This window comes from Epinephelus fuscoguttatus, linkage group LG5, assembly GCF_011397635.1.
Source record: "Epinephelus fuscoguttatus linkage group LG5, E.fuscoguttatus.final_Chr_v1".
NCBI lineage: Eukaryota > Metazoa > Chordata > Actinopteri > Perciformes > Serranidae > Epinephelus > Epinephelus fuscoguttatus.
Window position 1 is genome coordinate 34,187,923 of NC_064756.1, and position 14,575 is coordinate 34,202,497.

The 14,575-nt window shown below is 41.1% G+C and overlaps 1 protein-coding gene across 1 annotated transcript in view; it reads right to left on the minus strand.

Moving 5' to 3' along the window:
• Positions 1–812: 812 nt before the first annotated feature.
• The window catches only part of cdon (cell adhesion associated, oncogene regulated), a 34,590-nt gene continuing 20,827 nt past the window's right edge, over positions 813–14,575 (minus strand). The window contains exons 8-19 of the mRNA XM_049575771.1: positions 13,745–14,019; positions 13,100–13,274; positions 11,360–11,476; positions 10,528–10,731; positions 9,091–9,272; positions 7,871–7,976; positions 5,976–6,098; positions 5,514–5,705; positions 3,994–4,289; positions 3,756–3,835; positions 2,757–3,019; positions 813–1,449 (exon numbers count right to left, since the gene is read on the minus strand). Coding sequence (XP_049431728.1) covers positions 1,295–1,449; positions 2,757–3,019; positions 3,756–3,835; positions 3,994–4,289; positions 5,514–5,705; positions 5,976–6,098; positions 7,871–7,976; positions 9,091–9,272; positions 10,528–10,731; positions 11,360–11,476; positions 13,100–13,274; positions 13,745–14,019 — 2,168 coding nt within the window. The 3' untranslated portion in view covers positions 813–1,294. The remainder of the gene's footprint in view (positions 1,450–2,756; positions 3,020–3,755; positions 3,836–3,993; positions 4,290–5,513; positions 5,706–5,975; positions 6,099–7,870; positions 7,977–9,090; positions 9,273–10,527; positions 10,732–11,359; positions 11,477–13,099; positions 13,275–13,744; positions 14,020–14,575) is intronic.

Consider the following 14,575-nt stretch of genomic DNA (forward strand, 5'->3'; position numbering starts at 1 on the left):
CCTTTTACTCTTGATAATTCACAGATGTCGACGTTCACTAATTGGGCCAACTTCTTTGTCGGTACCATGAAATGATACAATCGGCTTTGTCAGTGTTAAGTGAAAAAACATTTTACGATTTGGGCAAACTGACCCTTTAATACCAAGAATGCCACATTGGTGAGCAACAATTAAGTTTTCTCTGGTTGGAGCATTTGCTGCTATTCATGACACAGATTGTGTTTAACTTTTGATGAAGCTCTCCCTGTGGCTGGAGATTTGTACCTGACAGGAGAACTTCACCTGGTCAAACACGCTTTACCTGTGTGATCTCAAAATTAAGGAGGATGGGAGAGTATTTTGTCACAAGCACCAGAGCGGTTTTAACATACAAAGATTTATGTGAGGGGGCCGTTAACGCTTAACAATTCTGTTTTAATGCAACTATTCCACTTCTCTAACAGATTGGGGCCAGTAGGTCAGCAGTGCTCTGAAAGCAACAGTGCATTTTGCTTTAAGTGATGAGCTATCAAGTATTCACTGAAGCAAAGAGCAGCAGCCTTAATCTGAACAGTGAAGGGAGTGTTCACCCCATTCAGGGGTCACTGCAGTGGAACAGCCCATCACACAGCCACATCAAAGGCCTGCCAGAAATATCGATGGGTTTGGACCGAGGCCAGGAAATTCACTATGGCAATCATTCATTGGGCGCTGCACATGCACATAAAGGAGGGGAGGAAAGACATTGAAAACAGGTTGTTGTTTACTCTTCCATATCTTCTCTTTATATTATTACAAACTTTACACAGACAATTGCTAATCTCCACACTTGAGTGGAACACAGAGGGACAAAACAACAAAAAATAAAAAGTATTTCTCATCCAAAAGGCATAAATAATATAAAAGACAAACTTTTTTTTTTACTTTAAAACAGATACATTCATATGAAATAATATTTCACTACTACAAAAAATAAATAAGTCATCTCAAGAGTTTTTGATCTTTTATGAGAGTCTTCCCTCCAGTGGGATATTGTTTCTGTCTTTAGAAGCGTTTCCTTTGCTCTTTGTGTTTCTCTCCATCTGGCTTTGCTCTCAGTCTCTTGAAGTCGCTCTCTTTTCACACTTTGCTCATCTCAGCTTAGTCCATCCAAAGTTTTGTGGCCTTGTCACCGTAACATGCAGTGTCTCTGACTATCCCATCACTGGTCCTCTTCCACTGTGATATTTCCACCACTGTCTCTCGTCCAGTCTCTCTACCTGGTTTCTCTAAACCCTCCACACTGCAGGAGAGTGTGTTTGTGTGTGGGCTGCGTTCAGACCTCCTGTGGGCTCGGCTGGATCAGCTCGCCTGCCAGGCTGCTGCTGGAGATCCACCCAGGCTTTTCGTCACAGTCCAAGTCTGGCAGGCCAAGACTCTCCCAGCACACCACAGGCCCCTCCGTGTCCATGCACTCCAGCTCCTCCTCAGCTGCACAGAGGGAGAGAGAGGAGAGTCTTTGGTTTATACTTCATATTAAAAAAGACAGGAACAGATTCAGGAGTGGCCCACAATGTAATTTGTGGTGACGCTACAGTTGGTCTGCATAAAACATGAGGATTGGTAACATAAAAACTTACTAGTAAGGCATAAAAATAAGAAGAACTGTCAGAGTTTGATTTCACAATAGTTTTGAACCATGTAAATGTTTTCACTTCCCCTGGAATCAGTTTATAACTCTAATGTCTTAAGGCTATTGTTTGACATTTTGGGAAATATGCTTAAAGACTCCACTCTATACAGTAAATATAAAGCTATCGCTACAAGCAGGTTAGCTCAGCTTAGCACAGAGACTGGAAGCACAGAGAAACAGCTAGCCCACATCCGTTGAATCCACACAAGATAAAAAAGGACACGTTGAAGTTTTCAAGACAATTTGCCAGATTTTTTTCTTGGCGGGGAGATGTGACTGCCTGGAGTCTCACTAGCTACAACCTCGGGCTGATGACAAGACTTCAGGAAGTTACATAAGAATTTTCCAGTATTTATGCTAAGCTAAGCCAATCACTTGCTGGCCATAGCATTATGTTTACCTGACAGACATAAGAATAGTTTCAATCTTATCACCTGACTCAGCAAGACAGCAAGTAAACCGACTTCTTGAAAAATTCAACAATTTCTTAAACTATCCAAGCTTAAGATTGCAATGAACTACGTGTTGAATGAATCTTGTACTCATAGGTTACTGCAGAAGTCAGTCTGACTGTATTTTTTGTTATTCTGCATTATTCCTACATTTATCATGAAATATTCACTGGCCACAAGCCGCCATTAAGAGATACTACTACCATCCAAAAACTTAAAAGTGTTCTCACATAAAAAATACTGCAATGAAAAAACAAGAAAAACATTATTAAAACATTACTGTCACCTTTTTTTTCTATGATCATATTCCATTATTATACTAAATAGTACCTGTTGACAATAAGGAAAAAGGATTTCACAACATTATATGCAATGCTGAAGAGGATAAAAGCATTCCAGCCTGAAGATGCTCTTATTTTTTTAAGTCTGATTCTATAGCCTCATGATTAGAATATTTTTTTAATCAAAGACTATCCAAAAGTTACTTTTAATTATAGAATTTCTGAAATAATAAGTAAATTCAAATGCATCATCATAGTCAGTTGCAGTTCACTGTATCTGAAAATACAAGAGGAAGAAAAAATGGTGGAGGAGGAAAAAGTCCAAATACTTGGAAGGATTTTGTGGGCATTTGGTATAAAAATGTGTCTCACCAGTGTTGTCTGCTGGACAGTTTTCATTGTTCCCAACCAGACAGCAGGAATGCTGTGAGGGCGAGGACTCCCTGTGCTCGTCTGGCTGGTACCCTGCGTCGGCCCCCTGGTCAGCAGAGTGCATATGGCTGTCAGGGCCGTGGCACTGCGACGAAACCTGTCCCAGAGGCACCATCTCCAGCCCATCCTGCTGGCAAGGCGCCACACGATGCATTACAGGCAGAGTGCCACTGGAGAAAGTGCCGTTGGTCTTATTGTAACATCTGTTTAGAGACAGCGGGAGATGGAAAGAAATGCAGGACATTCGTTTATAAAGGTGCCAGTGTACTGCTGAGTGCTCACCCACTGTGAGAACTCTGATTCTTCCTCTCTGCAGATATCTGTGGGTTTTCCACCAGACACAGAAAACCCTTGTGTTAATACCCCTAACAGTGTACAAAACAATGACAGCTCTAACACAACTGGAGCACTCTTACACAGCTGCAAAAAGCATTTTCAACAGTTCAACCGGAGATTAAACGTCCAGTCTAACTGCCTTTAAATAACTGAGACACATTGTGGTTTTGCTCTCCGATGAAGTTCCCAAACGCAGACAGTTGCACACAGCAAGCTTCACCATGTTTCCCTGAACTTGGCTTCCCACTATCAGCACATGATTGGATTGTGACCACACCCCCTCTTTTCCCAGCAGCCAGAGGTAAATAAACACAGGGCTCATTAGGTCTGCTGGCTGGGTGCACACAGGGTAAACTGTGATGCTGGGGACCCTTAAGTACATAAACAAGACTAGCAGGAGGGGAAATGTGTGTGTCTCTGTGTGTGTGTGTGTGTGTAAGTGTGTGCGCATATGTGTGTGTGTGTGTTTCACAGATCCAATTCTTGCCTTGACTTTTGTATTGCTGATTTTTTTTCTGACAAATTAACACTAACAAGTTCTTGAAAAATAAAGATCTCCATTAATGCGATGCTAAATTAGATTCTTAAGATTTCTTCTCTTACCTGTTATTGTTGCACAGATTCTGACAGCTCATACAATCAGATGACTCTGTCTGGGGAAGAGCTGTGTACATGCCTCCACCCTGACAAGAGAACACAAACATTACATTTAGCCAAAGCAAACTGGATTTGCAGCTGCTGATATAAAATACCGTATGTGGTTATTTAATACTTGGACAGGAATAATGCATCCAGTCTCTAGGTTTGGAGTACTTTGTGGTGTCTGGACTGCAGCACTCACATTATGGTGGTGGTGGGGGTGCGAGTGCTCGCAGTCCCGGTTGCTGTGGGGCAGGGTGCCATCATGGCCATGTGGGTGGCCAGGTGAGAACATGCTGCCAGAGCCGTTGAGCAGAGCCAAGCCGTTTGGGAGTTTGTGGTGGAGGTGATGGCACCCTTGTGGTAACATGGGGCCACTGTGCCCATACCCCCCATGGACGCCCCCATTGATGCGGCTGGTGCCGGGCAGTGTGGTGTACTCAAGGACATGACCATTCATCTCTGCTGGCTGGTACAGGTAGCCAGGTGGGTCGTACTCTACAGCGGAGATAGAGAGAGAGAGAGAGGAGGTGATTAAGAGGCAGAATGGTTAGGATAGGGGTAGAGACAATTTAGAAAGTTTATCTAGTCTAGATAAAGGAAAAATCATCTAATTATCGACTGAGCTAGCTATTCAACTTTAATATGTCTTCTGTACAGACCAGAATCTGTCCATAGACCAGCATTAACTTTAACAATACGACACTATTTTGGCTTTTGCTAGTCCTCTGACGGCCTAATTATTACTCACAGAAACACAGCATTAAGTGGTATATTTAGCTAACAATGATCCTCTGAAAGAATTGTTTACTTTCATTGTTTTTTTTTAATCCCCCACACTTTTTTAACCTTTTGAATAGAAATTAAATGTATCTTTTTTTTCTGCATCTGAGGAGCCACTTTTAGTCATTTGTCAGCATGCTGTCTTTTTTATGTCATAGAACAGTTTATAAAGTACTAAAATTTGGCCCTGACTCTTTGTCAGATTCTTCTTAGTCTCTTTTAATTTGTCTTTATCAGATAACTATTTAAAAATCATAATTTTGCACACTTTAGATGTTGGTAATGGTTTTACAATGCTATTTGTGTTAACTTACTTAAATTACTTTAAACCCTGGACATTGAGGAGTTTGGCTTATTTTGTATGATGAGAGAAAGGATTTATACAACACTGTGTTTACATTTATTATAACAAGATTATGGAAAAAAAGAGACTGTTTTGGTATCAGTACTGAAAGTCAGGTAACATATTGCCACAAGTATTGAAAAAAAAATCAGCTCTATTGTTCAGTTCATTCTGATATGAATTATTACAAAGAAAGTCAACACCTGTGACTCAACCTTAACTCTTTTCTCAAAATCTTAAAGCTGCAAAACCCCAACTATTTACAGACCCAAAAGGTCTGGTAAAGAGTCCATCCAACAATGGCAAACACTTTTGCAAGCGCTGTGGGATCCATATATGTACTATGAACACTTGGAATACGTTGCACATGCTGTCTTGGGGCCAACTACCTTTAAATATGAGACACTTAAAAAGGAGTTAACTCTTTGTGTGCTGGTGCTGCAAACTACTTTTAAAGTGAACTACAGTAAAGAAAGGGAACACAGCTTAAGTTTATAATCGATGTTTTTTGAACACATTATCCAAAATCTCATGCTGTAGGCGGCAGTTATACTTCCTCTACGTTAGCTTCAGGTTTAGTTTGTCTATAAACTCACTGTGCATGTTGTTCTGCTGGCGATTCCTCCACAGACACATGGCGATAAAAGCAAGCAGGATGAGCACCATCACTCCCAAAACACATCCCACAATCAGGTACAGCAGACCTCCAGGTGGGCTGGGTGTGTCCTGGGGGTGGGGGTAAGGTGGGGTGATGGGGTGCTGGCTGGGCGACCCCGGTGACTGACGTGCTGCAGCAGAGAGAGGAGGCAGGAGGGGACATGAGGAACACCTTTTTACCCGCTAGCAACAAAGGAAAATCACACAGTACCAAACTATAGAATGCAAACCATTGTTGTTGGTCTCATAAAACTCAGTACATTCACGTTGTGTAATTATGGCGATAGTACCCTTTATTAAAGTTACAACCTTCGCAGAAACATGCCTGGACTTCTGATGAAGTGGAGGTTTGGTTGACGCACAAGTGATTTCTTGTGCAGTAAAGTTTTATGTTTTCTTACCTTTGGTCTCGCAGATCATGACGTTGCTGTATTCACTCTCTCCCCCATCATTGAAGCACTGCATCTTGATATCATAGGAGGTCTCAGGTTGGAGATGTCCAATCATGTGCCAGTGTTTTACACCTGAGGAGGCAGGAGGCAAGGAGGTGGAAAAGAAGGGGGACAAAGGTGAGAAATCACTTCCTCTATGAGCTGGCGTTGACTCACATTGCTCCAAATCCTGTGTAAACACACTATCAGTATTTCCCTCCTTCTCTACCTTCTCTTCATGTCTCACACTTCAGGTCATGCACTTTTACGCTCTCTCTCTCTCATTCACCCCCCTCTCTCTTTGCTCCAGTGCCCCCACCCTTCTTTCTAACTCCGTCAGTCCCACGAGGGCCCAGACAGTTGCTTTACTCTAGATGAGCTCCATATATGGCAGCTTCATGTTTGTGCTGGCCTGCCTCCAGTATTCCCACTCCACACACACACACACACACACACACACACACACAACTGCTGCACTACCGCACACAATCACACTACTACGTGCTTTGAAAATCACAGATGAGACGACAATCTCCAACATGGAAATGCTACATTTCCAACAAATGAGGCTGAAAGAAGCTGCCGTTCTTGCTGTGTTTTTTTCATATTAAGTACAATAAATCACCGCACAAGTGCTACCTCTGCCCCAAGGTAGATTTTAATGGTTGAAAGTGGGAACAATAAAAGAAAGCTGCTGCTGAAGCTAAATCTACTCTGGGCTGTAAGTCAGAGTCAATTCAGAAGCAGAAGTTTAATACACAAATAAACACCAGTTTGTGCTCAATCACAGATTTCAAATATGTTTAAACAAGACATGCACAAAATATCTAAGGGGGAAGTGACTGCAGCATGCATGTGGGGCTGGGTACCAAAAGTTGGCACTGAGTATTGTGTTCGATAATTAGTTTTGCTAAGGCGAGTTTCTTATAATGGCTACTTTTGCTAAGACATAAGATGATGATTCATTTAGGAACTTTGATTAGTACATGAACAAAAAAGAGAATTATGTAGAGAAACATGTTGATGTTCCTCAAATCAATGAAATCAATCAAATCCATCATTGTTTTATCATATTGGTACTGATGTTTTTTTACATTTACAGATAAAAAAAATAAAATAAAATAAAGCACATTTTCAAAATGATTGACAAGTCATAAGACAATCCAGGCAAAAACTGGTGAAGTCTATGTGTTGTGTCTGCTACAGTGTCGATTTTGATACTAGGGGTGCCAAAGTTAAATTTTAGTGGTTGGTGCTGGACTGATTGAAAAGTTTTTGGATGTCTGGGTTAAAAATCTAAATAAATAGATATCAAGTGGAAGCACGGCATAACTAAACATGGAAATATAGCCATTGAAATCCTATATGCAACCTAGACCTTTTACTGAATTTATCTTTTGACCAAAACAGTGCTCGCTCCAGCCCTACACACACTGACACTGCGGACATTGTGGAAAACTATAGACGTTCAAATATTAAAGAGCTGAGCGGACTGAAAGGACGTCCCTCCTTTCCTTCCTGTACCAGGCTCCACTGTTAGCATTCCACCCAGCAACCTGAGCCCCTCTCCTCTGGCCGGGCTCATATTTCAGCTCTGGCAACCATTTATTAAAAACAGATTTCAGAAAGCCCCGCTGCCCAGGGACAGCACTCTCTATAAATCAAACAGCAGAAATGCCCCTCTTCACTACACCACTCTCTTGACATGGAGTATCCATTACTCTCCCAAGTCCAAGTTTATCTGCAGAGCGCGAGCTTAACATCCGGAACAGGACGGGGCTGTCGACAAACAATCTACAACAGCCATACACTCAGTCTTCAGTGGTAACAGACACACAAACATCCAAATCTGCATTTCCACTCACCTTCAACCACATCTCTTTTGTAGTCACTGTCATTGTCACTGTCCGTGGGCCGGTAGTAAATGTAGAAACCTTGGATTGGAGTGTTGTTGTTACTCGAGGGACTATACTGGATAGGGATGGAAAAAAGATTATGTTAGACTGCCGCAATCTAGTGGGCAATTATTATACAAAGAGAGGAAATTTTCCGGCAACTAATGGTGGAGCTTGTTATCAGCAGATGTCGAGGGCTGCAAGCAAGACTGTGATTGCACTTTCTATCTAAAGTTCAGGAAATAATGAGACCGTCTGAGGTTAAGTAAATCTGGGGAACTATCTGCGTCCATCTGCAGCCCTAACTGTGGTGCGGAGGAGAAACAGCTTTGAAGAGAGCGGAATCAAAACGTATATGGATAGGGCCTCTTAATCTCTGTTAAAGCAGAGCTCTAATCAGCACAGCAGATCAATTAAAGGTCTGATTGAACCTCGGCTGCCAGAGAAGTACCAGCAGCTCAAAAACAGGTAAATCAGCTGGAAAAAATACTACATCAACCAAACTGGCTGGTCTACTGTGGCAGAAAGTTACAATGTCATTTACTTAAGAGTACTGTTGTAAATACTATACTCTGAGGTACTTATTTTTAGTATTTCCATTTACTTGTTCTTACAGAGCTGTACACTTCTCAAGTCTAACTCAAGTTAGACTTCAAAAATGTGGACCTGAGACTCGAAATTTGCATTTAAGTCTCAAGTTTTGACCTTGTAAAATCCCAGAATAAAAAAATAATAACACAAAGGTAGGTAGGCCCTGATATTTTATGATTATACCTATGCATTATAGGACATCAACAAAAAGACAAGAAGCACAAGCCATCCGGCAGATTTTAAACAAGCCAGCAGTTTATCCAGATCCTCTCTTCCCCACCAACCACTTTATTTGGAGGTAAAACTGGAAGTGATTGCACTCGAAACATCTGTAGTAATCCCTCATTGCACAAGAAAGCTGTGTGTGAGCAACTACGACAAGCATTATTATTATTATTATTTATTTTATTTTTTTTTTCATCTTACAAATAAGTTGGTAACAAATCTGACTGCTCAGTTTTCCTGTCTCATACAATACAATCATATACCAAAAACAACAAAAATAAGGCTTAAATTGTTAAAGGTTAAAAGTAAGAATTTAGTCTCAAAACGTATTCTCAACTGGTGCTATGGGTGTTCTGTGTCAACGGTGTACTCACAGTCCAGCGCAGCATGATCTGTGTGTCACTGATGGCATCTGTGGATGAGATGTGAGGTCCAACCACAGGACGATCTGCGATTCGCGGGCTGGCTTGTGGCACCTGGTACGGCTTTGATGGAATGCTGTGAGGACTCTCACCGTACATGTTCATGGCTACAACACGGAACTTGTAGGAGGATCCTGCGAAAGTAATACAATGAATGAGGCAGTCTTACAGTACAGTGCTGAGCAATAACTGAATATTATCCTGTGGAGTCTATCAATGACTACATTTACATGCACACTTAAATTCCACTATTATTCCGAACATGACAATATTGCTAATTTAATACAGGTCGTGTAAACAGCATATTCTATTTGGATATTCTGAATTAGGCCTAATTCCAAATGTAGCATTTCCCGAATATGACATGTGGGATGCCGGTATTATTCGGGTTTTAAGAGCATTCTTTGGACATGTCTACAGTACGTTCAGAATATGCATCTCAATTTGGGTTTTTACCACAGTATGCAACACACCTGCTGTGTGCTTTAATGAATCATTGTACACAAACCAACTAGACAACTGGTTGCTGGGCTGGGGTAGAGATGCAAAAGAAAAGCCCACATTTCTGGTCAGAAGGAGGAACACACCCATTTTTAAATACATTAACATGGTTTTGGACATGGACAAATATCACACCTTTTTAATAAGGTGGTTGAAGGAATGAAAGAGGGAGGCTGTGTTCACATGGTTGAACAAGTCCGCCACCGGTGGAAAACTTACAGTATGCACAGCTGCATGTAAACAAGAATATTAGTGGAATATTAATTTTCATTTGCCAAGTAAACAGCTTAGTAGGAATATTGTCTTTTTCAGAATAAGGGGAAAAAAATGGAATATTCTGTGCATGTAAACATAGTCACTAACTTATTATATTGTCATGGTGATACCCAATTCTGCTGTTTGTGTTTCTAATGATTCATTTTAGTTTTAATACTTAACTAAAGTTGAGAGGCACTGAAGTCTTTGCTCAGGGCTGAAATTAATTGCTTTTGAGTCCTCTATATTAAACGTGCTGTCTTATACATTATCTGCTTCTTACAAATATTGTGATATGGCAATAACTATCGTTTAGACCAATATATTGATGCATCATAAAACAGTGATTGCAGGCTTTGAACACTTTGAGCAAGTGGTCGTATGTCACTAATAAATAAACTAAACTTGTAAAATATCAGCTTCCTGAGTTACTGTATGCAGGTTGAAACGGGTTACATTAGTCCAGATTAAGTTCAACTGATCAAAATCTATAGAGAAAAATAAAGATAAAGACGGATAAGCAATCTAGTCACACAGCATCACATGATCATTTTAGATCAAGAAACTCTTATCTGTGCAGAGGAATCATGTCATGCTTCACTGGACTGCAGAGAAAAGTTTGTGAAAGCTCACCAGGCTCCAGATTGCGAACCTCCACAGACAGCTTGAGAGGTGAGATGTTATCCGCAGCCACGACCCATTCTGCACTGCGACCTCTTCTGTACTCAACACGGAAAGCTGTGATTGGAGACCCGCCGTTGGCTCTGGGAATCCAGGTGACATATACTGAACTTTCAGTCGCCATGGAGATGGTGGGGCGATCAGGGGCCTCAGGTACTGGGGCAGAAACAAATAACCTATGAGTCGTGCAAATGTCTTCAAATACAATTAAAAACACACACAGAGAACTGGCAAGCGTCATCACTGCATCCCAACTCATGTAAGGATGGAACAAGTTCACAGAGAAAGAAAAAAAAAGAGGGCGTGACGTGGAAGAATGCGTACTTACTGCCTGGGCTCTTAGCCACAAAGTTAGAGAGGGCAGGAGAGAGTAAGAGAGAGAGAAATGAGGGTTAGTGAAAAGACCAATGTGAGTTTCAGCAAAGTACGTCAGCTTGTAATGTGAGTAAACATGCGCACACACAAAAAAGCACACACTCAGATCTGATCCTGAAGCCGTGTGCAATCTCACAGCTTTCTGCTAACAGCATGTTTCATCCAAAGATTCATTACATGGTGTCAACTGTTGTGTCACTGTTTGTACTCTGAGGCACAAAGAAACAAAGCAGACCACATCTAAACATTAAGCTCTGAGATCTATTGAACACAGACCGGTCATGAACTCTATCTGCTCGACAGAAAGCCCCATCACTTCCTCGGAAACATCCCGCAATCACTGTCTGCACACAGTCCAGCATCTGCACCAACAAAACACTTTGCAGACAGTCAGTGATTCTCTGCCTACCTCTGTCATGTATGACAACACCAAAGTGTGTGTTGGGTGTTTTGTCCTCTGGAGCTTTTGGGGGCATCGAGATGACAGGAGGCTTGGACGGATTTTTGTTGGAAGTGGTGCTCTTCTCTGAGAGAGGAAGAAGAAAAGCAAGTTAGAAAAACAAGGCCCAACAGGTCTTCAGGGCTATCAGTTCCACTGCAAGCACATGGAACAGCTCCGGATGTTGGCTCTGAAATCTAAAATTTCCTCCTGGTTTCCGGAGCTGTTCGGGTTTTATCAGGGTGGGCGTCAGGTTCCAACTCAACAACTCTGCAGTTACACTTAGCTGATGTTGATGCTCGTATGAGTCTATGGTGTGACTAGTGTCCAAATTTAACACTTTTCAGGAAAAGCATTGCTAATTACATAAAAAAAATTTTGGCAGCTTGTTTTTGCATTTAGATTTAATATTTCTCTACCAGAAATATATTTCTGGCAGTATGGAGATAGTTCTCAAACACACACCATGTAAAAGATAGACTTTACAGATAATGCAGTTTCATGGTTGAAATTAATAAATCCAATTAAGACAAAAAAAAATGTAGCTTATTGAGGATAGGTCAAATATTTCTTGGGGAGATGGCGTTATTCCGACAAGTTTGGAGCTGCAGTTGGACATAAGAGCCTGGTTTTGGACTGGTTGGCATTTGTTTGGTCCAGGACAATTTTGTAAAAGAACCACCCTTGGGATACAGTCATATTTGCAGTTTCTGGCAGTATTTTGCATATTTCTGACCAAGGAACATTTTGTCAACCCTGCTGCGGTATAGCATTATTGTTAGTTTTTGGAACATTTGCGGTTGTTCTTGTTTCTATTTGTCTCAAAAACACAAAAACTTGCTCGGTCATTCACTATGATTATGATACTGATCATTATGATTGTATGATTGTACTTAGGATTATAATCGGACAATGTGGTGGAAGTGGTCACTTGAAGGAATATTCTACCCTCACATACAGTATATGGCAGTGCACAATACATTTTTAGCCATCAAGTAGTTTTTTTAGTAATGAAATGTCATTTTATGTTTAGGTGTTTTCACTTCATCATTCAAATCATCTACTGCTACTTCAGTTATTAATATTTCTCAGTCCACAACAACTGTGAACTAATTTCATTTTCCTAGGCGCTTGAGCCAAGTTAGCTTGGTTGAAAGTATTTTAATGTGCTTCCTTTCCCATAAATCACAAACATAACATAATTATATGGGTTTGCTCTGAATGTAGAATCATGAATATCACCCCAAAAAGTACGGTATACAAACAGTATATTTTCAGTATATTTTCTTACACCCCTAATTCGAAAAACGCAAAGTGCTTTGCAGATTTTTCTGTTCTCATGTGACTGCTATTGATAGAGGAAGATATGCGTGTTTCTGCTTCTAATAAATTTCTTCCTGAATGCCTGTTTAATGTCAGTGCAAAATCTGGAGTCCAGAAACAACCAGATGCTCTTGAACTCAGAGGAGATGACACCAAATCTTGACATTTACTGTTGATGTTTAAAGCAGCTGAAAATTTTGCTCTTTCTATTGTAACTGTGTTTGAAAAGTGGTGACGTGGGGTCTTCCAGTGGTTAGTTATTCCCAAGAGTACCACAAGAAAGACTCAACAGCCTAATACACACAGGAAATGAAGGTACATTGCTATTAAGAGTTGTTAACAGTGTTTGAGTGTTATTTTTTGTTGAGAGCCCGTGGTAGGACTGACCCTTGCCGGTGCGGAAGGTGAGCATGGCTGGCTGGCCCTCGCCTGCTGAACTTCGAGCCACCATCAGCACCTCATAGAGGCTGGAGGACTCCAGCTCTGACAGCCGCAGGGTCTTCTCACTGCCAGGGACACGAACTGTATGCCAACTCCCCACCACTGTTCCCATTTCATCGACCTGACACGCAGAGACGGCCACACACACACAGACAAACACAAACACATGACTAAAAATGACAGGGAAAAACAAAATCATGTGTCGGTCTACAATCCTCCACAGCTCAGCCTCTGTCTGAGCCTGAATAACGACAGGGAACAGCCTCAGAAACAATCCCTGAGATTTCTGTCACAATTTCCAACTCCAGCGGAACTGAGTCCTGCTGCCAACAGAGTCTTTACTAGTTTCGCTGCAGTTTTATAGTCAGAGTGAGCTTATTACTGAAAAAAAGGGATTTTAAACAGGAAATAATTCAGTCAGTGCAAGTCCTGGCTCTACCTTTAAACTTTAATGAGCAAATTACATTCGCCCATTCTCAGTTGATTTAGGCACAGCACTTCAGCAAACGGTCATGTGTTGGTAAAACCAAAATCTGCCTTCAAGACAATGGTACAAAAATGAAACATGTCAGAATGTATTTTTTACCTCACCTTACGGTATTTGACAAAATAGGCGTTGATTTGACTCCCTCCATCACGCCCTGCCCTCCACTCCAGGTCATAAATATCAGGTTTGTGAGTCTGAGGTGGGCTGATGATGATTGGGGCCTCCGGAGTAGGACGGTCACCACTCCTATCAGCCGGCAGGTTGATCGTGTCGCCTTCATCCTCGGTCAGGAAGCGCTCGTGGCCCTCATCGCTCTGCATGGGGTGGAGCGATGGTGAAGCCTCCAGCAGCACACCAGCTGTGGAGCCCAGCTGTGGATCTGTCAGGGAGAGACATCAAAGATTATTAAAATATAACTTGAGTCAGATCAAAGCTCGGTCAAATAGATAAAACTTTTAACAAAGCTGGAATAAAAAAAGTTCCTTGATTATTCCTCCTTAAATGGAAAACGTGTAAGCAATGTTTTTCCTTTTAGATATGCTTTCATAGCTGTTTTAGTTCAAAATGCAATTAGTTGGCTCATTTAGATGGAAACAATGAAGTTGGTTTTATACTAAAGCTGCAATGAATAATTAATTAGATGTCAACTATTAAATGAATTGCTAGCAAATCTGATAATCAATTAATCAGATTGAGTATGGTATTTTTTTGGTGTGTGTTTTTTTTTAAGTCAAAGTTCACTGATTCCGGATTCTTAAATGTAAATATTTCACTGTTTTCTTTACTCATCTACAACAGTAAACTGGATGTCTTTTTTTCCCTCTTTTTTTTGTGGACAAAACAAGAGAGCTGAAGATGTCTGGGAAACACTGATCTACATTTTTCACCATTTTCCGACATTTTATGGACCAAAGAACTACTAGTTAAATTGAGAA